The 24,356-nt window shown below is 44.8% G+C and overlaps 1 protein-coding gene across 7 annotated transcripts in view; it reads right to left on the minus strand.

Annotated features, from left to right (window-relative positions):
* Positions 1 to 2,771: 2,771 nt before the first annotated feature.
* UNK (unk zinc finger) overlaps positions 2,772 to 24,356 on the minus strand; it is a 42,816-nt gene continuing 21,231 nt past the window's right edge. The window contains exons 6-17 of one of the 7 annotated variants that reach the window (XM_072025873.1): positions 24,011 to 24,128; positions 23,212 to 23,296; positions 21,223 to 21,365; positions 19,907 to 19,954; positions 18,818 to 19,018; positions 14,493 to 14,561; positions 13,642 to 13,816; positions 12,391 to 12,492; positions 10,749 to 10,937; positions 7,821 to 7,918; positions 7,018 to 7,275; positions 2,772 to 6,614 (exon numbers count right to left, since the gene is read on the minus strand). In XM_072025873.1, coding sequence (XP_071881974.1) covers positions 6,459 to 6,614; positions 7,018 to 7,275; positions 7,821 to 7,918; positions 10,749 to 10,937; positions 12,391 to 12,492; positions 13,642 to 13,816; positions 14,493 to 14,561; positions 18,818 to 19,018; positions 19,907 to 19,954; positions 21,223 to 21,365; positions 23,212 to 23,296; positions 24,011 to 24,128 — 1,642 coding nt within the window. In that variant the 3' untranslated portion in view covers positions 2,772 to 6,458. Of the gene's footprint in view, positions 6,615 to 7,017; positions 7,276 to 7,820; positions 8,003 to 10,748; positions 10,938 to 12,390; positions 12,493 to 13,641; positions 13,817 to 14,492; positions 14,562 to 18,817; positions 19,019 to 19,906; positions 19,955 to 21,222; positions 21,366 to 23,211; positions 23,297 to 24,010; positions 24,129 to 24,356 lie in introns of all 7 variants that reach the window. The other 6 variants (XM_072025872.1, XM_027471301.3, XM_072025875.1 and 3 more) reach the window with 6 other exon arrangements.

The raw sequence follows: 24,356 nt of genomic DNA on the forward strand, positions 1-24,356 counted from the left end.
CAATTCCCAGCTGATTGCTATTTATTTTTTTTTAAGCTTGTTTTAGCTGCAATTATACTATTTACAAACCTGGAGCTCCCACCATGTGGCCTCTCCATGCATCCCCTGCCCAGCAAGGGGGTGGCCGAGCTCCAGCCCCAAGGGTCCCCAGGGAGCATCACCCTCGGCTGCTGCCTCCACGGGCTGCACAGGCGATTGAGGTCAATCTCGATGGGAGTGGAAAAAAAAAAAAAAGCTCCCTTGGTATGGACGTGACATGGCAAGGCTCAGCCAAGCCTGCAGCAGCAGGGATTAAGACGCTGCTCGCTCACGAGGAAGCCGTTTGGTTGCTTTATTCTCGGCTCGGTCCCCACTTTGGGCTTTTGCAGCTCTGCAGAGAGGTGAGATGTGGGAGAAGAGCAGCGAGGCTGGGCGGGAGCAGGATGCAGAGGAGAGGGGTGGCTGCTTGTGCAGGAGGTGCCGTTCCCCGCTCTCATTTCTGCTCGGGGACAGAGGAAAACCCACGCCTGTGCTTTGCAGCCCATTTGGCGGTGGCACCTGCTAGCAGCCAGCCTCACGCACTAAAGCAAGGACTGAGCTCCGTGAGGCTGCAGCTTTGAGCCTGGTTTACCTTGTTTTGTACCTATTTAAATTTATTTTTTTTTACAGACATGTTGTGCTGGGCTTGACCCGGGCTGCCCTGTTGCTGTGACAGCGATGTGCCCAGTGAGGGGGTGGCAGGGGCTACCCTGTGGTTCCAGCATTTTTTTGCTAATACCCAAAGTGGTTTTAGCTTCATTTTTGCAAGCAATGGTGTCATGTACAGAGAAGGACCAGTAAACCTTAGGCAGTCAGTCTTTAAATAAAAGCTCGTTTTTGGAAGCTCGTGGAAGGTACATTCGTTTGGTTGCCAATACCCAAAATTCCATTTGCAGCCCAGGCGCACAGAGCTCACCTCTGCCTGGCCTGGCTCCCGCAGGAAGCATTCAGAGCCAATTTCTTGTCCAGGCCATGAATTTGGATGACAAAATGCTCCTGGATCTGTGGATCCACCATTCCCCGAGGAGTCTCTGCCCCACTTAACCAAGTGCACCTTTCCCACAAAGTGCACCACGCCCCCAAAAAAGGGGCTTGAGCCAGAAGGGAGCAGGGCAAGAAATTGTTCTCGGTAGCATACAAGGGAGCAGGACAAACTGGCCACGGAGATATCCTGTATTTGTTGTTCTGAGGGCTCCCCAGCTTTCTCCACTCCTTCCCCAGCCCCAAAGACGGGGACGGGCTGCACACACACGCGGGCACGCATGCGCGCACACACACCCACACACGGCTTTATTGGTTTTTTTTTTCTTTTTCTTAGCAAAAAAATAAAAATTTATTGTCCTCTAAAAAAAAAAAAAAATCCATCCTGCCCTTGGAAACTGTGACACAGATTGAGTTCTTTTCAGCCCCACATGCAAATTCATTCTGCCAAGAAAAGAGTCTAAACCAGGTTTCCGACAGCCAAAACACATATTTACAGAGTACGAGAGAACGACAGCTGAAATCACAGTTCTATACATGGAATCAACAACACGTTTTACACACCACCGATCACCATTCTGCCAACTTCTACACGGACTTGGGGCGCTTCTGCCCAGTGCCCTTCCTCCCGGGGAAAGCGAGGAAGAGACTGGGCAAGAATTGCCACGAGAAATACTGCAGTGTGTATTATTATTATTTTTTTTAAACTCATACTGTACTTATTTTGTTTTAACATTGGAAGCTACGGAGTGGGGAAGCCCCAGAAATCTCTCCGACGCAGTCACTAGTTTGCAGGAATACTTCACCTTTAAAATACTAGGTTTTACATCAGTAACATCTACATTGCTGTTGGCCATCACTCCAGGGATTATTATAAATCCGGAGGAAAACACTGGTAATATTTTTCCTTCTTAGATGGGGGGGAAAGGGGAGAGAGAGGATTCGGAGGCTGGTGGAACAGCAATGAATTACTGAGTCCATTCAGCATTAAAGGCTTCCTCACACGGTAAGGAATTCTCTTCATTGTCTCAGCTGCACAAGCCTTGCAAGTGGCTCAGGTTCAGCTTCAGAGATGTATGGAAAGTATAAAACCCTTCGGTATGGGAACAGCTGCAGTGGCTGCCTTCTGGGGAAGGCGAATTAAGGGGAAGGAGCTCCAGCTCTGAGACCTGCCCCAGGCCCCCCGGTGCCAGCGGCACCAGGCTACGGCATCGAAGGCTGGGTGGGACCTGCAAGCGGTCCTGGTAGCCCAAAGTGATGCTCACCAATGTTCTTCAGCTCTTGGCTATCCTCTACAGCTAGCTCCTTGCTTTTGACAGCTACCTACCCAGGATATTGTTGTCTCAAGCCATCTGCTTCTATATTGTTTCTCTATAATAAAGTAAAAGTGTATTGACCTTTAGGATACTGCGGTTTCACAAGCCAGTTAAAGACTCCCTTTCCCCAGCTCTCAGCCGAGAAGTGTCCAACCTGCACAGTTCGTCACCGAGGTCAATTGTGAGGCTCCCAAAAACTTGGGGAGAAAAACATCATTGCCCAGCGAGGAGCCTGTGACAGGGCAGGACGCGGCCGCGCTCAGGGCTGCTCGGGGGCAGCCAGCTGGGGGGGGGGCTCAGCGAGAAGCCTCGGGGACCACTTGGGGACCACCACTTCGCTTCGAAGCGTGACAGCCAAAAAAAATACAAAGTCACCTTGGTTCTGATGTGTTACTGCGTGTCCTGTAACTGGGAGTTCCTGCTTCAGAAAGAAGCTCGACAGTGCGTTACACGGGCTGTACATATTAGCACCAGGTTTATTTTTTTTACAAGTCTCTTTTTTACACCGCGCAGAAGCTGACCACAGACTCTTGAAGCCTTGAAGGCAGTGCTGCGATTGTGGTTAATCCTGCCTGCCTGGGGCCGGCGATAACAACTGCTGGGGTGGGTGAGAAACGCTGCCTTCCCCCCCCCCGCTCTCACCTCGCTCAGGTATGAAACGTTGGCCCCCCCAAAATAGTCACAAAATACACAGCGATGAAGTTCTCTTTCCCAGCTGCTGCCTAAGAAAATAATTCACATTTCAGATACTTCTTGATTTGGAAAGCAGCAAACAAATTGATAGAAACCTAAATTGAAGAGGTGTTTCTTGAAGCACCAGAGGAAAGAGAAGCAGCCTACGTGCTTGTGCTAAGGGTGCTGAGACAGGCTGGGGCGGTGGCGAGGGAAGGGGACGCGAGGTCCCGGGGCTAGTGCTAACTCCTTGTCACTGCTCTGCCACCAGCACAGCGTGGCAACAGAAAGTTAAAATTTAAGGGCCACAACTAGGGAAATTTTGAATTCTTTGGTCCTTCAGGATAAGTTTTAAAACAGAGTAACTGTTTTACTGAAAAGGAAAAAAAAATAAAAATGCTTTCTCTGGTCTGGAATGGTTCTCGTAGCCCTCTGGGTCCCCCCAGAAATGAGGGGCAAGTGTCTCGTCCCCCTGGACCCTACAGACGTGCATCACGCTGTGACTGGCAGTCACACTGCGACAGAGCTGCAAACAGAGGACAAGCTTCATCTGAAGAGAGGGGAGAATGCGAAGAGCCCTTGGGACTCAGCTCAAGTCACACAGGTGGTGCTAGTTCTGGAAGGAGAGGGCTGTCCCAAGACAGCATCACCCTGAAGAGGTCCCCAGGAGGCAGGAGAGCAGAGAAACCACCACGCTAACAAAAAGTAAGCGTTACAAACCAAGAGCCAAAACAGGCTGGTGAGCTCTGGCTCTTATAAATATTAAAGACCTGATTCAAGAGTTTATTTCCTATGATTTAAGTTAGTTACAAAAACTTCAGTTTGTTTTTTTTTTTTTCTTTTATCTTCATTGGGCTTTTTCTTTCTCCCGCAACTTTTATCCCTCCCTCCCCCCGCTTTTTTTCCCCTAAAAAAAGAAATGTTCACATATTTTAATAAAAGGTCTTTCCTTAAGATCAGACCAAGGCAGATGTGCTGCCCCATGGCACAGACATTCAAAGGCTATAACCAAACAACATAGCCACAATATTCACCCAACAGTGTCTCTCCATTAAAAAAAAATTAAAAAACTGATGCTAGTTACAATAAAATACACATGGAAAAAAAAAAGCATTTTTACCAAAAAAAAAAAAAAAAGAACGAGTTAATGGGAAAACATAAAAAAAAGAACTACACAGAGCTGCACTTAAGAGATCATCTGGGAATGCATATTAACCCCTTCCATATGAAGGAAAGGTGGAATTATGGAAGCAAACCTAATTATGTCTTTGCATTAAAATATGAAGCTTTCTGAGAGGCTCCAGTAACAATTCAGTTGTTCCTACAACAACAGTGGGCTGCTGGAGGTTCCAGTGCTTTTCCAGGTCAGGGAGGGGTAGCACAGGACACATCCCTGTGCGAAATAAAAATATTTAATCAACTGAGTGGCCTTCTAGTTGAGATCCCAGCAGGTTACTGCAATCCACCCGATGTAAAAATTTAATGTACATGCTGGTAAAGAAAGTCACAGGAAGCTCAGCTGCTGGACAGGTCTAAGCTGGTGGCGTTTCTTTTCCCTAGAAAGGAGCTGCACTGGACAGTGTGCTGTGTATCGGACTGGTCTGTGGGATTTCTTTGCTTTTCTAAAATGATCCAAGAGAATAAATTCACTGTGGACAGATACAAAGAGAATCCTAGGAAGGAGAAAGTCCCTGAGCTCCTCTGCAGATGGTGTATGGGGCCAAAGGGCCGAAAACAAACTCAGCAGGGCTGAGATGCCAGTGAGAGCTGTGCAAGGGTGGTGGAAAGTCATGTGCTCAGGAAAGGAGTCTGAAATAGGAGGAAGGAGAGGACTGGAAAACCCCGCAACAACACCTTGCTTGCGTTGAGGAAAAGGGAGTGCATTCCTCTGATGGGAGATGCTTCTTTCTGCTCCCACACCATGAGTTTAGCATCCCTGCCAGCACCCAGCACTGGAGGTGGGCACCCAGCCGCATGCAGCAGGCTACCACATTACTACTAAGTCACCAGTACACAGACAGACTGGTTGATGAGTTATTCTAAGGAAATATCTGAAATTGAAGTCTTTTTCCTTCCTATCTCCTTGCTCTGTAAGATGATAACTAACACAGGAACCACCGCCACAGGGCACTGTTAGACTAACTAGCTTCAGAGTTTCTAAACAGTGACGCTTCCTTACGTACATAAGAATGGTGGCTGCATTTATAAGCTTCAGTGGTGAAACGTGTCCTGTTTTGTGCCACGGTGATGAGCTGCTGAGGGCAGGAAGAAGCATCTCCACCTAGGAGCAGAAGGCGAGGAATTTACACTCTCCTCCAGCTCCACTTTCAAGCAGTAATAGATCTATCAGCGGTTTGTTCCATGCTGGGCTTTCTCTGTCACCACTGGCAGACGTGATTCCTGGCTTGATGGCTTCTGAACTTAGAAGCCCACAATTCATCCTCGAGGTGCTGAAACAGGCAACACCCACTCTGTTCAAAAAGAAGTGTCCTTAAACTATCTGGAATTGTTTCATGCGTTTCAGCAGTGACTATGAAAGAGGTCTCTGTGGCTAAAAGGAAAATCAATCTGGTTTGAAACGCTAAAAATCCTCTAGACAGCCCCCACACAAAGGGGTGCCTGGAGAGAACTAACTTGTGCATCCATACTCCTTTCATGAAGGGCTTTAGCTGGCACAAGGGCAATACTTCTAAGGCTGCTGAAACCTGCAGCATTAGCTGTATCAGCAATGATTACTGGTCACTGAATTTGGGGGCCTGGCTTGCTCTAGGTACAATATATTTTTTCCCCTTTTTTTTTTTTCTTTTCATATAAATATACAAAGAGTGTAAAAAATTTTTAAAAAGCGAACTTTGCTGTTTTAAATGACAGACAAAGTTTCTGCACATTCAGAGATCGGCAATGTGAGGCCCACCAGGCAGGGACCCAGCGGAGCTTCCATCAGGGAGGACGGCTTTAACCAAGCTGGGTCAGTGAAAGAGCAGGAAGACCGAAGACATGAAAAAAGTCATTTCAATCCACCTCGATCCTCCCCATGATCTCAACTCTTCCTCTGGAAAGCACGTGGAAGCCCCTCTTGCCCACTCTAAATCCTTCTGGAAATAGTCAAAAATTTGTTATCACCTAAATAGAAAAGAGGAGAAACACAGACTCTTTGCAAATGGCCCTTTGATCTGTATTAAAAACAGCTCTCAAAGTTCCTCAAGAGTTAGAATTAGTGGGGCACGGGTGAGGGGCAGTTTAGATACGGGTTGTAAAATATTAAAAAGTGCTCTGCAACTAATTTTTGTTTTATGTGGGTATGTGCGTGTGTGTGCATATATATACATACACAAACATGCACATACACACACATATATACATATATATATCTACACATACATATATATATGTACACATACATATATATGTACGTATGTATAAAGTTAAAAAGTTCTATACGATATGATTAGAACAAGCGTCCTTGGAAGGTCACGACTGGAGAGAATGGGGCCTGTTGGGATGGCAGATGGGACACTCGCCCTCCTCGGCGCACGTTTCACACAGCACTGCGTGTTGGCACGGTAACACCACCCGGTTCTCTTCCTGACACTTAAGGCATTTCACTGACTGCATCTGAAATACTGCCTGCAAGAGATGGGGACAGGGCAAAACGTAAGCATCAAAACGAGGAAACAGAAGGGCTCCAGCCCCGTGCTACACAGTTTGGGGACCAGCAAGGAGGCAGCAGAGGACAGACTTGCAGCTGTCCATCCATTTATCTTCTGAAGCAAAAGCAAAGCAGCACAGCGTGGTGTCCTTTAGGACCTTTAGGATCACAGCAGCTTTGATCGACTGAAACTCTGTACTTTAGGTACAGGGAAGAGGCAGATGTTTTCCTTTAAGGTGGCTAGAACTCACTTTGGCTACCTCCACATAGAATTGCTTTGTTAGGCTGCTGATTTCTGACTGTATTAACAAAAAGAAAAAGAGCTGCTATCTGTAGGAGCGGAGGCAGCAAGGCCCTGCTCTGCAAATCCCTGGCACTCACCTTATCGACTTTCTCCAGGTTTGCCCGCAACTGTTTCTGGAGGGTGTAAAGTGAAGAGAGCGAGAGAGCTTCCAGGTCAGAGAAGGAGCGCAGAAACTGAGGGTCCTGGCCCGTGTGGATCCTCTCCAGCTCCTCCTGCAGTTTCTTCACTTGCAGCTCCAAGGCTTCCCTCTGCTCCCGAGCCAGTTCACATTCCATGTTAGCTGTGTTGGCGCGATCATTTGCTTCCTCTGCCTCCTTTTTCCAAGCATCACAAGCCTACGAATTCCAACAAAGAGAGTAACAGCAGTTTGAAAACTCTGTCAGCATCCAGGAGAGAATCCTAGGCAAAAATACTCATTTTTTCTACATGCTCCTCACCAGGAGTGTATTCTGTCTAATCTGCCCTGTTCCCAAATTCCCAAACATCCTTGGAACTCCACTTCAAAGTGCTGCTCATTCTGGGTACCCCATCCAGTTGGGCTGCAGGCTACAGATTTGGTTTAGGCAGCTAAGGGGATGAAATTTGCATAACATTAAATTGTCACGGATCTAAGTCAATCGCCACTCTAAGAGACTGCCAAGCACTTCAGTGCATCTGTTATGACACCTGGCCTTGCACTTGCAGCATCTGAACACATAAAACAAATCGCTTCAGTCTCTCCGAAGGGGGGAGAAAGAATAAGAACACTTAAGAGAATCTGCTGGTCAAACCTGCAGCTTTCCTCATCACCTCAGCCTCTGGTAAGCTCCTGTTTAAAGGCTGACACCCCTCCTACTCCCTTACCCTCCTTAATCTCGCTTCTCAGGAGTTGCCCAAGTACCTGCTTGGCTTGTTTCCAAGACTCTTCCCACTGCTTTATTGTGCCGTTGGCTTCATCCAGTTCTTGTCGTAGTCGTGCCAGCTCCGCAGCACCTGGACCTGACAGAAATGCAGGTGAGGTACTGGGCGAAAAACTCCCCGAAGCAAAGTGTTCCCATATGCTGCTGTTCATCCCATTTAAACCTGTTTCACAGGGAAATAGAGAGGGTTATGTCACAGGTGCTGGCAATTCCCCCATTTCCTCCCTACCCCTGTGAAGTCCAGGATTCAAAAATGCGTATATAGGAATGAGAAGATTTATTTCATCCCCAGGACCCATAGAGGGACTTTATAGGGGAAGTTTCACACCAGTAGGCCTCTTTTATAATATACAGAAAATCCAAGGAACAGACGAAGCAATTTTTGAACCAGGTGGTTTTTAGAAGCATCGACTTTACAGTCAAGTTGACTACCAGCTTGAATCCCCCTTCTCATAGAGAGCTGACTATACCCTAAGAAAATGTGTGTAGGGCCTTTACTTCTCTTTTTGTCTCCTCAGCTTGGAGCTTTTCTGAGTCTCACTTCCCAGACGGCCAGACTAAAACGCTCCAATGTCACTACTGTCCGTGTATGCAAGGATCAGAACTGGAAAGCCCTGTTTCTAAAGGAAGAAGTGGAAGCAGCAGTATGCACATCAGCTTCATCCCTTGCAGAGTTGTAGCATGCAATCAGTGACTGGCACCGTGGAAAGATCAACTAGCCACTTCCTTATTTTAGCACGTTCAAATCATTCCTCTCTTCAGGAAGAACTTCAAGGCTTGGGAGACAAAGCAACAGAAAATCAGCTGTAAACAAAGCTGGCTCTTTAGGCTGACGCCAGCCTCGGAGTCTTGGCTGCCTCTAAGGTTTGTACTCTTTTAATGACAAAAAATATGTTCACTCAAAATAAGAATCCACGGTTTGTACTCAGGGGAGAACTGGTAGGAAAAACTCATCTCCAGACGGAGCTGAGCGCTACGGCCTCATACGCACAGACACCCCCCAGCCTGACGGAGGAGTCGTTTTTATTTACTGGTGCTTACCACTGGGTGCGGACATTCCTAAATCTCGTTGCAACTGATAACTGTCATCTTCCAGAAGCCAAACTGACTGTGTTTGCAAGCAAGCCCTAGGGCCAACAGCCTCTCACTGAAAACTGACACAACTTACGTCCCCTTTAGTGCCAGCCAAGACACAAACAGCCTCGAGGGAGCAGCTGAAAACCAGTAACTTGTCTTGACTATGGACTTAGCTGCACAAACAAGTCATTTAGCAGAGCAGCGAGGGCTCTTCACTGGCTCAAGCCACTTACCATTGATCCATTTCAGCTGCTCAGAAGTGCACTCATTTGAGAGCAAGAAGTTTTAGTGCAACCCCAACTCACATTTTGCTTTTAAAACTCTGGCTGAGTTGAAAGGGAGGCTAGCACTACGCAGGATGCTGGCAAGCCACAAATTCTGCCATAACACTGCCCAAACTAATCTCATTGTTTCTTTTTACTCCCTCTTTCCACCTGCTGCTCTCACTACGTACCTAAAATATGAAGTCCCTGTAGTCACAAATGCCTTCTCTGTACACACAGCATCTAGCACAGTGGGAACCATCCCAGGACTACGTATTTTCAACTAAACAGCAATACCTACAAGCAATAACTACACATCAACTTGCATGCATTCAGTGAGTCACATGGAACAGATTCCAGAGCTCCAACTGCCAGGTTATAATTTTTAAAACCTTATCAAAACCTTGGCAAAAATGTTTTTGTTGCATTCCAAGAAAATATCTTATTTTTCTTGAAAACAAAATATTTGAATGCATTTGAAAAAATCCTGCATTTCTTTGGTTTTATATTTGTCCCGACTATGCCTATTTTACGCAAATAAACTGCTTAATAACTCATTTTTTCCTGAAATTAAAAGCAGACCTTATTAGCAAGTTTCCCTTTTCTTACTGAAACTGGAACGAACAGCCAGCCTCAACACTAATTAATAGCAGAGATGCCCTCTGATGTGTCTTTTCTTATTACTGTGATTGTAAAAGCTGTTAAAGCAAAATAGCAATCACAAGGCCTGGAAGCGTGGCTTTGGCCTGTGCAAACAAGGGATGCAGTTACACAGAGAAGTGCATGCAACAGTAGATTACAACATAATAAAATGGTTAAGTGTTTTGAAGCTGGATATTAGAGATTAAAGTGTATATAAAATCGAAGCATGGACTTCTACATCAATAAAAAGAACTATTATTTAAAAACAGAAATCAGCAGAGCAAGTGTCACTGTAGCCTTAAGCATAAACATTTCTCAAGGTAACCCAACATCTGGATAATTAAATGGATTTGTTCCCTCGGTTCCCAGTTCTGCCCAATACAGCTGAAGCTCCAAAGTAACCTCTGTTCCCTTCCCTTCACATTCTCTCATACAGGAAACGGATCCTCGAGAGAGGGGAAAGAAAAAGGAGCAAAGGGGACATAGCTGGACAAGTACAATGAACTAAGCTGGCTTTATAGCTCCCAAAAGCCAACCTATCCTAGGAGCAGTCCAGTCCCAACAGCAAACTGCAATCCCCACCTCAAACACAACTGAGGAACCAACTCTGAATTTTATATAAAAGTAAAGTCTCAGCACAGCAGTAGGGGTTTGAAAGGACAAAGCTCTTTTTCCCAAACGGCATCATCAGAGCAAGGCCCTTTTTCTCAGTCCGGAAACATGAGGAACAGAGGGAATTGCTCCTTTGCTCTCGAGTTATCAGGTGATTTTTGGTAAAGCAGCTTTAGTACTGTTGCTCTTCTCATGGGAAGAAGAGCTATAAATGGCAGCAGTGAAATAACACATTAAAATCAAAGCTAACTTAAAAGGAAATACTTACATGGCACAGACAGGCATGTACATGGGACACACACACTGTGCATTTACCTAATGATCCGTGAGAAGCTGATGTCCCCAGGAATGTGTTTTCTGATTGGCTTAAGTGTCCCTGGGGCTGATGGAGGAAATGCGATGAGAGGCTGACCGGTGGAGAAGGAGAGGCAGAGTGAAAGGAGGCAGAGCTTCCAAGGGAGCCGGGGATATTTACAGGAGCAGAACTCTGCAGCAAACTCCCACCTGGACAAAGAACACACAGAGAATGGCTATGTATGACTGCGAAGTATGGGCCAGGGCACAGCGCAGGAGTTCAGAGCAGAAGGCGTTAGCTTCCCTCTCTCCTAAGCCCCTGAGGATCCCCTCCACTTCTCACCGTGCTGGATTCCCCCTCTAAGCCTTAAGGAGGAGCACTGAAGCTGCTGTCCCACGAGCCACGTAGGTTAAGACCCTCCAGAGTTCAACGGCCTACTTCCTTTCATTGGCCAAAGCAACGAAAGGTTTTCTGAGCAAGCTTCAGGCCCTGTCAGTCTAGAGAAGATGAATTTGGTATCTGGTGAAATACTTTGTAACGGAAAATTCACTTTTACAGCACGTTCCTCTACCTTTAACGCTTCTAAACAACCTGTAATAAGAAGACTGTCACACTGGGCCAGGTCACGACCTGAACTACTGAAAATCGGTGACTAGCTTTAGACCTGTGTGAGTGCTTGGATCTACCAGTAATTAAAAATAATCAAACCTAACCTCCAAAGATACCACGCTTCCCTTACACAAGAGGTCAGTCTGCCTGCCACGCACAGACCAAGGAAGATCCCAGCCCTGCTCCTCACTTCTCTTCTGATCTTCCTTCTTAGAAGACCACCAGAAAACACCGAGACCCGACGGAAAAAGAGGGAAAAGTGTGGAGGATCTCCAAGCCCTGCAGATGGGTAGTGGCAGAAGCAGGGCTCCCAGCAGACATGCACAATAAGCTCTCTGACCGGACTCTTATTTTTGGCAGGGCAGTGGAAGTGATATTCTTTAGGGTTCCTTCCACACCTCTATACAGCTCCAGGCAGAGCAGCTCCCTTGGAAACCTTCAGACAATGGAAGTTAGCTCCAAATCACAACCTGTCTTACAGAACAAGGGTAACCAGAAACTACAGGCACTTCTAAAAAGCTAGGAGACGTTTCATTTTCCTCTGGACACTCCCTAGAGACAGGTAGAAGAGGCCTCAGCCTACCTCCAAGCCTTAAAGATGAGACAGACACTACAGGAATCAAACCAGCAGGCCGTGATGACTGACAGATGGATAGCATTACCAGGTCACTGAGTTTCCTGTTACTACTAAGGAGAGTTTTCTGCTCGAGATGCAAATTGTTACGCTTTGGCTTGGTTTTAAAGGTATCAAATACCTTCTAGAGTCTACTTACACACTTGGAAATAAATAAATAAATAAAATCAAGTCCCATTCAGTCTCAAGAAACATCCCCAGGACACCTGGGCCCAATGGCAAGAACTCAGCCCTGCTAGTCAATAAGGGCAAGCTTTCCCTTGAAAGATGCTCAGCGGTTGCCAGAGTTTGTTATAACGGCTGTTTTAACCAACGGTATTTTAGGACTGGTTTTAGAGCTTGGTTGGGCTGGCTCCACTGAGGTGACTGGGCAACACTGCTTGGCAGAAGATAAAGAAAGCTCTGTTGCTTTCATGTACCTATCATGATGCCACTCGTGTGGGGCACTGTGCTGCTGTCAAATGTCTTCTCCAGGGCAGCCACTCCGAATTCATTCAGGTCCAGGTCATCCAAGGCAGACTCTGCCAGACACAGAGGTACCAATTATGTTATAAAGGACCAACAACTTCAAGAGATAGGATGGCCCAAAGAGCCTACATGCAGAGGAGCCTTCGTTCTCTGTTTGCCAGTCTGCACTGCCCTACTCTCCATCCTGTGCAATGCTGCTGTAAAACAGTTTGGCAGAAGTGTCATGGGCAGCTTTTCAGTTCAGGTTCTTTTACCTGATCTGATTTCTTTGTCTCAAAGCATTCCCAAACGCTATATTAAAAAAAAAAAAAAAAAAAGTCTGATGAAATAACAGCAGTTCCCATAAGTCTTCCCCAAATAGCTCTTCCAAGTCTGTCCATAACACGCAGTAACGCTGGCTTATGACATGTCTGGGTCTGGCTTGTGCTTTGTCCCTACTTCGTTGAAGAGCCACTTGGAAAAGGAATACCAGCAGAAGGGAACACTTCAAAAACATCTCTGAGGTTCAACGATAAGACAAAATAAAGAAAGCTTATGAATGCCTGCAAATGTTATATCTACTTGAACATGCCTCGTCACTAACCTTGATCAATAATAGTTCCATCCCACATATGCCCACTCATTTCTATTACTGTTTTTAACAAATGAATGAGATCACCTCAGAAATGTTAGATCAAAAAACAGGTGACCAAAAAAGGTGTATCTAGCTAAAAGGAGTGATTCCCCGCTACGAACTCTCCCGTTCTCTTTTATCTTACAGCCTCTGTCCCACAACCTGTGAAGGGCAAGACCTTGCCAGCTACCTGGTGGCGGCCCTTCCTATAAAATTGTCATTTAGAATATGGGGTCGTAGCTGTGGGAAAACGTCTTGATGATTTCCTGCCTGCTCCAAATATTTTTTTTTTTGTCACTTTGACAAACCTAAAACTAAAGCCCTTTACACCACCTGACGTTCTGGATAAATGGCACAGAGGCCTTTGGCCTGCTGTTGGTCCTCTAGGTGAATTTCACCTCTAATAACCTGCAGAAAACATCAGATGCATCCTAGTCGCAGAAAAAGCCCACAGGCTCAGGAGTCTGCCCACACTGACACAGATGAAAAATTGGAGTTCACTGGAACACCCACGCTAATCCCAGTTCTCGTACCTGGTGATTCACGTCTGAGGAAGCCCTACTAATGTAAGTGAAAATGGCAAAGTTACCTATGACGGACTCAACGGTGTCACTGGTTGGGTAGAAAGGAAGGGCATTGGCATTCATGCCTGGTATGCTGCTGGTGCCAGCAGGGCTCGGTGGTGTTGCAGCCAGACTGGAGGTGATACTGGAGGAGATGCTGGATGTCAGCGGGCTCCCCACTGGGAGAATACCCAGTATGTCCTGAAACAAGAGTTTTGAAAAAGGAAAGAGGTACAAAATAAGATGTCTGTGTAGAAAAATCCCTTTGACAACATGCAGGAACGAGCCAATGATCAGCAACAAACCTGCTCCTGGCTGCTTCCAACCTGACAGATGGTTGGTGCTACTACTGGGCTGGGGGTGGGGGAGAGATTAACAGCTTTTCTTTAATTTCTGCTGACTTTTTTTTTTTTCCCTCCAGTATTACAAACAGCCTTCAGGCTGCCCTGAATTAACTCTTGTAACCCACAGGTTGCATGCAATCATAGGCACGGGTCACATAATCACTCATTCAGACTTAGTTCAGCACATGACTTAGAACCTGATATTAAATTCTCTTTGCTGAATCCTTGAACTGAGATGACTCCAAAGAACCATTCCAGCTCTATTTTCTGTAATTTGGAGACATTCTCTGACACTGCTGTGTCCAGGCCCATGAATTTGTCCTGAACTGACACAGGCCTAGCCATTCTCAAATAACCCCTCCAGCAAATAACCCCATCTTCATAAAATAATCCCTGGAGCTGAGCATCCCTCATGGTGTCTGGGCTATAATTTGCTCCCTGCAGAGTGGTCTGGATCTACAGAGATCTCGTGTCCTCATTTGTGGTAGCGTGAGCACTAAGCTAGGTTCAGAGCCTTGCCAGTAGTGCCATACCTGTTTGGGTTGTAACAAAGGTTGCTCCTGGCTCCTGTGTTCCAGTGAATGGGACTTCATTTTTGCTTGCTACAGTAAATAAACAAACAAACAAAAAGATAAGCAGGGGGATTAGCAGCAAAATTAAAAATGGCTGAGCACTGGCTTTGGAGAGGCCATGGGAAACAGTCCCCTCCTCTCTTACAGCCTTACATACTAGAATTCACAGCAGGAGAGCACAGCAAACTGAGAACACCCCAACTAATCTGCTTTCTATATATCAAGACATCACCCTCAGGGTTATGCACAGACTTGTCACCATTACACAGGCCTTCAGCGTTGCTACAGTCTCTGCTGGCACAAAGGACATCTTAAGAAACTAGACCAAACATGACTTATTTTGCCTTGCTATAAATAACTCATCAGCCCTACTAGTATCTAAAATAAATAAATAAATAAAAACAAGCAGTGAGAAATACACTATAATTTTAAATTATGTAACTGTTTTGCAGCTTTGGGAAAATAAAATATGCAGATGCTCACTTCCCTCAAACTTTTCAAGCTCCCAGCTAGGTTTGCACAGTTTGTAGAAGAACGGAACAGATGTACTATTACAGAGAACATCATTTTATGGGGAAGGATCTGGATAATCTCATCAAATTCCTTTAATTTGTCATGAACAAAAATAAAGAGATAACTGGCCAGTTTTAAACGCAAAACCATCTAAAACTATTTTTAAAAAATCCCTCCCCCATCCCTTAAAACAGAGGCCTCAGAGCTATAAAACATGACTGAGGTCAATGCTGGCTGGAATTGCAAAATTGCATGAATGCCAACATATATTTAGATTTCCACTATCCAGCCTGAAAAAATCAGCGTAAGGACCTCGCAGCACCGTGTCCTTAACAGATTTCAGCCCTCTTGACATAGACATAGTCAATTCTGAGCTACAACAACCAGAGCAGGGAAGGAAGTGGTCTCATGATCCCGTCCGTGTATAACAATCTGGTCTGCAGCCTGTGCTCTGCTCCTCCCATGCTGCTACGTGTGCAATAGCAAGGCACGGGGGGATCAACTCGCACCCTTTGTGCATGGAAAGGGGGCTAAACAACTGCTTGGAGTCAGGTCTGCTTGTTTACCAACCTCCTCCAGCCCTCTCCATCTGAATCAGAGCTGTGGTCCGGGCATAAAGTCTGCTCACTCGTTTTTATCACGAGCGCAGGCAGCCACCATCCCTGCAGGGGCGTTTCAAGCACGATGCACAACAGCAGGGCACGAGACGCCACGCTGACCTGAGTGATACGCCGTGACTTTCTGGTTTAGACAGCCTCATGAAAAAGATAAATGATTGCTGGGAAGGTATGACATAACCAGACAGGCGAAAGAGAAGCAGAAGAATTCGTCCCTTGTTTTACAGGATTAAATCATTTTCTCTACTTGACTGTACGCCCGTGGCGGGGGGGGTAGTCAAAGCCTGGCAAACAGGCAGCTGAGATACGGCTGCAGAGATCCTTCTGCAGCAGGTACCGTTCTCTCATGCTTCTCTGAACAACCTACAGCGTGTTTACATACAGCAAAACTGCTCCTGAACCGCTCCCAGGCTTGTCTTCCTTTGTGTGCCCTGGATGCGCTACATTCGTGCATCTGTGTGTGTCTGATAACACGCCTGCTAGATTATCCAGCACATCCCTACCCTGCTTGACACTCAGCTGAACACAAGATGTGCTATCAACAGACGTCAGCAGCTGAAGTGAAGGCACAGATGCAGCTGTACCCCCCTCACTGGAGGCTTCCTGCCAGTGTGGCTGGCTCTGGTGCTGCTAAGTCTTACTGGAAGCTTTTTTATTTCCCTCCTTTAAATAAAAGAAAAAGTGAGCACATTTCTGAGTTTGTCCCAATTCTCACCGCCTTGCATTCATCAAGCAACATGAGTGTAAAAATGGAGCAAACCAGTTGTGACCACTGAGCCAGTCTCCTTTAGCTCTGACTAACATAAAAAAGGGCCGTCCATCAACACAGGAATTCAAAGGGCACGCTGAAATTCTCCAGCTCACGTTGTTGCAGTCAGGAAAGAAAAACAGAGGGCATAAATTATGAATGAAACTGAATGTTGTATGACCAGGACGGAACAAGCCTGCTGGACGCTGTGTCAGGACACAGAAACACCTCCTGGTCGTGGCACACAACTCCTCCCAGCACAGCCAGCATTTTCCAGCTTGCTAAATCTTTCGGGACTTCGGAAAAGTATTTTTAGCCCTAAGTGCTGGCTCAGCCTTACCACAAGCGATGTGGAATCTATTAACACATTTTTCATTCTAATAAGATAGAAGTTATTTGTACTAAGACGACCAAGGAAAAAATTACAACCCGACTGCAGGGCTGAGCCAGAGCGTCTCTTACATTTCCAAATATGAGTGAACAAAGTTAAGTGCCTAATGACTGGCCTAATTTACAGCATACACGAGGATCTCCGGTGCCCACTGCAGCCAAAGGGAATTACAGAAGATTAAGTAATTATAGATTGAAACAAAATTAAATCGGGACACTTATGAGACACCTAATTTTGTCTTTAGAAGCCCAGCATAAGGCAACTGTGATTACTTCTGTCTCTGTGTTAACAGGCATTTATTCCAGTCATTTAACACAGTTTTTTACTTAATTAAAGCCACATGAATAAGAAGCTACCTGAATACAGTATCTTTGTAGCACAGCCTGGACCTCAGACATAAAGGCTCATCGTCTGGCCCTCTTTTTAAAGGCTCCATTCAAGCTCCATCCTCTTTCTCCTTGGCTTAGGCTTGCTGCCCATTTTCTCCAAAGCTGGGCCTCCCTGGCACCCTGCCTCTGCTGGCAGGAAACAGGGGTTCTCTCGGTCCTTCAGCTTTGGGTTCACTCCTCCTTTGCAGCAGAGGCAACAGAACGAGCACATGTTTCTCCTTTTGTTTCTGCACAACTGCTACAAGCTGTTGTGCCCACAAGTAGTGCCAGGATCACAGCATGCTCTGCACTTTACCCCCAAGGATGCATTGCATCAATTTGCCATTTCCTAAGCCACATGGCACGTTAAGCCAAACAATGGAAGCATTTACAAGAAAGCCTACACGTATATAGCGTAATCTGTAAGTGTCACTAAATCATTTTAATTCGACTAAGCAGTCCTCGAGACTGGTCCTACTGCAAAGATTGATCATATTTTCCCAAAGTTGGAAAAATAAATACAAGAAAACCCACAGTCTGCTTCTAAATTCAACTACTTTCTGCAGGATCTTGTTTGGACAGGATATTTCCACTGTTTTCTCACAGCAGTGCAATACTAACACAGCAATAAGCTTATTAAGACTAACTTCTCAATATTACAGACAAGAGTTTAAGTGAAGCCAGGCTGAGAAAAGTATTGCTTCTTATCTCTGTTTTCGAGCAACATAGACTTTTTTTTTAAGTTAGTTTGTAGGAAACATTTCTGCAGGCAGCTCTTCATAAAAGTAGCTAACCCCTCCTCTGGGTTGGACACGGCTGACTTGGGCTGGATGGTGCAGAGAAAATAGTTAACTGTAACATCAAGAAAGGAAATTCACAGAAAGAAGTTGTCTGTGGAAAAGCTAACGTGGCAGAAGACACGGAAGAGATTGGGGCTTAGGGAGCTGTTGGTACAAGGCGTGACATCAAGAAGGAGACAACTAAGGAAGCAGCTAGGCAAGACTGGGAAATCCAAAAGGGATAAGAGGGAATGTCATTAGAGATGTGGGTTGGATAAGAGATCTTCAAACGAGAATGAGGAATTTAAATTTATGACAGAAGCCAAGGAAAAGAGAGCATCAAGGATCAGAAGAATACAGCCATAGAAGCAAGAGACAACTAACATGGCATTTTTGACACATCAGGGAAATGAATGCTGAAAACAGAAGATAAAACAAGTTATGGAGATGAAGGTTAGAGTTCGGAGTGAGAACAGAGAAGGAAGGATGAGTTGCCATAAGACAATATAGCAAAAAAGAAACTAACTCTTGGCAAGGGCCTAAATATGAAAACAGAAGGAGCAAGAAGTGATATGTGGGAAGATTGCCAGGGTCAAGACAGGACAGAAGTCGTCACGGATTATGGAAACAAGCTGCAGCTTAACTTCTACAAACTGAGTGCGTGATGACAGCTAACCAGACAGGAACAGATGTAAGATGGAAGAGACTGGAACAGACACTGAAAGCAACAGCACAGGTCTGAGAACTGCTACTGAGAATAGTGCTTTCTCCTTTTGTTCCTTGAAAATTAAAAGTACATTCAATCTAAACCAGGCAATTTCTCAATCTTCTTCATCCCCCCAACTCTTCCAGCCAGCGTTTCCTACTAACCTGGCATTTGAAACTCTTCAAATACTCGGCCCCCACCTGATCTTCTCGCTCAAACCCCGGTGCTTTCTTGTAGCTGCCGGCTGCCGTTACTGAATCTGGAGGAAAACCAATGCTCTCCAAGCTGTGTGGCTTTCCAATTGCGCCAGGAGGAGACCCACATATATTAGATGGGCTTCCGAGACTGCTGTTCCTACAAAGAATCTAATAGAAGGAACAAGAGTCAGAAAAGTACAGCAGCACCAAGTCGAAGAAGAAAAGCATCGCAGGGAACAGCTCAATCACTTCTTTGTGGGCATCAATTGTACTGACAGTCAACACAAGCATACAGGCTTCCAGTAAACAGGAGCTAAAAAACAGGGAAAAGCTCCCATAGATACTGGATATACACAGTCCCACAGTTATGGTTTTATTGCCAACACTTTGTACTGGAGTGCAATCTTATAAAAGCCAACCTACAGCTCTAAAAACATTTACTCTGAGGCCTTAGATGTGACAGTTTCCAAACCGGACCAAAACCCTCCTCACTTTCCTTAGACAGTTGTGTGATATGGATCCTATCTGTGCTCTGAGGAGTAGTGTGAAACCTGGAAAGGTATTATGGCAGTCAGAACAACCAAGAATATTTAAGCTATATGTAATGCTGCATTTTTTTGTTTTTCAGTTGGAAATCTGGAAGTTTTAATGCAGACACTACTCAAGTATCAACAGCTGCATTAAAAAAGGGATTTCCAAATTCTGTTCTTTGGACTGTAATCAGGGATCACAACCACATGCAACAAGTCTAGTTTTGCACTGGAGATGAAGCCACAGACAGCAGCAAAGGAGATTAAGAGGAGTTTTAGAGAAAGCGCCTACGTGGATGAGTGCAGACATCCCATTTCTCTGGGATTATTATCAGTTATTTGCCTGCACTGGCAAGCATGGCTGTGTTTCAAACAACATTTAGACAATTACTGATACCACAGATTCAAACGTGGCACAGTTTGGGTTTGCATTAGGAAGAGGGAACATCCTACAATGTTTTGATTTAGTTTTTATACAGACATTCTGCTGTCCGCGCTTCCCTACAGTCGGAAAGTTACTACTCACTGTGGTGGAGGTGGGGCTAGTTGGCAGAGTTCCTGCTTTACTCCACACCTACAGTACAAATACAAAACAGAACACGCCACGTGAGGCTGGCTGCTAGAGGGACCTTTTTCTTTGATTAATTCATCATGTAAAATGATCACCAGCAAAGCCATATTTGTTTGCAAGCTACATGCAGATGCCCTGTGGAGTGATGAAGTCACAGAAAGACATGTGTTGCCTTGTGGCTTGCATCCAAAGATTAGTAAAGAGACTGTTTAAAAGAATAAAAAGCTTGAGATAGAAAAAGACCTAAATGGGCTATTAAGTGGAAGAGATCGTTAATTTTGTTGCAGTAGAGCATTTGGGTGATATACTTGTAGGATAAAGGGCTTCTGTTTTTTACTTCTTTCTACAGTGTTATTTACCAAGAGAAAATACTATGTTCAGTCTTTCCAAGATCTGTTTGGAATTCTAGTTGCAATCAAATTCAGCAGAACTATGAACTGTTGGTTGGCTTTGGCACTAGGAAAAATCAAACTACCAGTTTCTCTTTACAAATAGGATAAAACAGAGGTCCTAAATGAGTTCACTTCATCCTGACCAGTTTGAAGCCAGTTAAACTCACGCTATTTTACTTTCTCAAAACCTTGACCAACCCTTTGAAAAGGTTATACACTTTGTCAACAGTAGTGCAAACAGGAAAGACTTCAAGAACTAAAAAAAATGAAGTGGTCTAGCATTCCATAGGCTTATCATCTTTCTGTGTGTTTCCATTCAGCATTTGAAGATCTTCGTTCTTGTGTGTACAACCAGAAGTACTACCAATACTCTGGGGCATTATTTAAACATATTGCAGTGTTCAGCTATATCCAGAAGGAAGAGAGGGAGGGAAACAAGGATATCCTATAATGAAACACACGACATGCGCAGGCTAAGCCTCTGCGTTTACGTATGTAAACAAACTCGATTGTAGTTATGTACTTTAGATTGTGTTGGCTCACAGCCTTTAAGGAGTACTTGGGAAACTGAGCCTGATATGCACCTCCAGACATGAAGGCACTGGACTGCATGTACAGGGTTACTGCACTTTCCTGAAAGTACATCAACAAGCTTTGTGCAGAAAGGAAGGCTTAGAAATTTTATAGGTGAAATGACGATGCTAAAACCACTGAACTGTATGTGCCAAACAAACAGATCCCTCTACAAAGCATGGAGCTGGTATCTAAAAGAAGAACGTCATATCCTGTGTGTCTCTGGATACTTTAAGATTTCTCTTCTTAGAGAAGGAAGAACAGCTTTAGAAAGCACATACGAGGCCTCCTCACAGGGCTACATACATTGCTAAGGTCCGGAGCATGTGGGCTGGAAGGGCTGACTGGAACAGAATCACCAGCTGCTGATGGCATATACATCACAGGGCCTGTCTGGGTAGGGCTAGACACAGCCGAGGATTGCTGTAAATCTTCATTGAGAGGAGGCTCTGAAAGAAATACAAGCACATGGAGCATTACTCAAAGCTGTACAATTGCAATGGGCCACAAGATGTTTATGAACAGAATGGATATTATTGAGAGAAGAAATATTCCACAAACACCTACTTATAAGCAGCACAAAAGCAAGGAGCAACCTGATCTGGCAAATAGCTACTTTTTAATCTAATATTCCTTATGTTATTACTGTCACCACTTGTACACTGTGCTGCTCATTAGTCTGTTAACACTGCTCCAAAATTATCTTCCTCGCATGAATTGTGTGTTATTCATTCAGCTGTCTTGAACTAAGCAGGGCTTCCTTCTTTGCTAGGCACAAAGTTGATGGGTGCGTTATAATTAGCTGAGGGAGATAAGTTCCCATCTGCTCGCAGTAGAAACCATTACCAAAAGAAAGTAACATACATAGAAAGGCGTACAGCTGTCAACCACACAAAAAGAAAGTGTCATTGACTTGGAAGGTGGAGTAGAGATGCTGCAGACTTGTAGTCTTTCATGTAATACAGCTCAGCATCTTTACAAGATCTACACGACAGGCACCATACTTGCAATACCTTTAACATACTGATTTCTACACGTTTCTTGTTAATAATCAGCAAAACTCATGCTAAGAGCATGTACAACAAATGTACTCGTGTTATTTCAAGTTAATTAGGTCCTCAGTGCTCACCTTAATAAAAAAAAAAAAAAGGACTTAAAAATATACATATCTATCTATCTCTATATATACACAATTCCATAAGATTGCACAAGAAATAACCAGGACTGAGTGACCTAGCTAGCCACAGAATGTTATTCTGGCTTTTTCATAGTATCAAGTACAGTTACCTTGTTACGAATACGGCCTCTCCTAAACAAAAATACTGTGTTATAGATGAGGGACTTTGCAAAACGCTGTTTGTCTATCAAGATTTCATTCTCTCTTGAGCTTGCAGCATCAAACTGTGCAGTTGCATTATTGTGTTTTGGGCCACTATAGCCCAGAGCCTTTGCTGTAATTACTGCTTGTCTACCAGGCTTCCTATAAAGGAGCTCTGTAAACTGTAGGGAATGTACTCTCACCATTCTTTGACAAAGGCAGCAATTACTAATTCCACCATTCACAAAGGATAATCAAATAACAAAGAGATGTGCTCAAGGCCATGAAGCAAGGCAGTATCAGAGCCAATCTACTGACTTATATGTAACCTGCTCTAATTACTGCAAATTCAACAATGAGACTGGAGTGCAAAAGTATGAGCCATAGGACTTGGGAGGTAACCATTACCTATGAGTGGATTAAAATAATGCTCTATAAATCAAGGAGCTAGTAAGAAAAGCAGATTTGAGGAACAGTGGACAAAAAGCCGCATATTTTTCTTCACCAACCTGAAGGTTTAAACTTTATGCAAAATATAAATAGTAAAATGTTATTTAATTTGTAGAACAGATCAATGTGTTATCTATAACCTGCAACTTTATCATCAGCTTTTAAAAATTAAACCAGTTTGCAACTTAGCTATGAACTGTTCATCTACGTACAGAAGACGAGCAGCTCTCACTCTGTTCATTCTCCTAACTCAACATATGGAGAACTGAGCAAGTGAAAGACAGAGGGAAAAACGCTTCGAGGGACAGTGCAATGGGACTGCCTACTGCCTTCAGCTCTGTTAACACCTCTCACTAGCACAGTTTTACAGAAATTATCGAAGTTAATACTTTGTTTCTGAAAATCTTTCACATAAGCTCTTTGTGGCCCTATATTTTAAGCTATTTTAAGCTATCTGTTCTGGCCAGACTCTCTCCATAGCTTCAATTTCAAACATCCATGAAAGATGAGAGGAGCAGCCCACGTACGTTCTACATGTGCAAAGGCACAGAAGGGTCCTCGGGGACAGCTGCCAGACTGCTGCATATCATTGCACTTGGTGGATTTGTAGATCTAAGGATGGGAAAAAAAATAACCAGACATGAACAGGAAAAAACAGTGACTGGCAGCCCAGGTACAAAAGTACTATAAAGCGACTCAATGATAAGATAGAAACACAGATAGAAGGCAAAAAGGCCAGCAGGTTTCAGGGTGACCCACTACAGCTACAGAAACCCCAGAATATGCCCATTACAGTTAAGCTCACGCAAAGAACACCCCCATCACAGTCAGCTCCCAAAGGTTACCAGTTTGCCATCAACTCCCTCAGTCTCACTGGGAGCTCCATGGATGACAAAAGTGCTAAAGGGTAGGAAACAGTTGGTAGGTAACAGCCCAGAAAGCTACAGCCATGTTTTCAAGGAAAATGACAAACTGTTGACAACGGTTGTAAGAAATTGATTATTTCCCTTCCACCCCAGTTTGGTGACAATGGCTACTTTGCTGATACAGGCCCAACAAAGATTTTCAGCACTGTAACACGAAGCAGACTAGGACAAAGTCTTAATTACACTTTCTGCAAGGATACAGGAATGCTCTGCACATGCTCAATCTAAGAGTTTGGCAGCTTGTAGCACCAATTTGTGGGTATTTATACCCTCTGTATCCCAGGACCACACCGCAAGCAGCACACAGACTCTCCCAGCTGGCACATGAATGTATCACATAAACCAGGAATTCATTTGCTTTTCTAGTCAGCTACCAAACTGTCAGAGCAGGTTACTGTACCTCTGGATGGAACTGCTGCTCTGTGCGAGTGTGGCAGTATTGGCACGAGTCTCCATTTTCACACTTGGTAGGATCTCCCCACTCATCTCCATGTTTCACACTGGGACACGGCGAAGATCTGTGGAAATAAGGGAGCAGCAGACTGCATCAGATGCACAAATGTGTTTTGAGCTTTGCTTTTTCAGTTGGGAACCAGGCGCAGCTGCCCCCCCTCCCTTCCCAGCTGTACAATCCCTTTGGTTGACTGCTGCTTCCTCAGCCCCCACAGTGCTGCTATTGCTTCTTCCTCCCCCTCTCCCAGTTTCCCCATGGAAGCAGCATGGCTTAGTTCTCTGTCTGAAACCTA

The sequence above is a fragment of the Anas platyrhynchos genome, chromosome 19, assembly GCF_047663525.1.
Source record: "Anas platyrhynchos isolate ZD024472 breed Pekin duck chromosome 19, IASCAAS_PekinDuck_T2T, whole genome shotgun sequence".
NCBI classification, from domain to species: domain Eukaryota; kingdom Metazoa; phylum Chordata; class Aves; order Anseriformes; family Anatidae; genus Anas; species Anas platyrhynchos.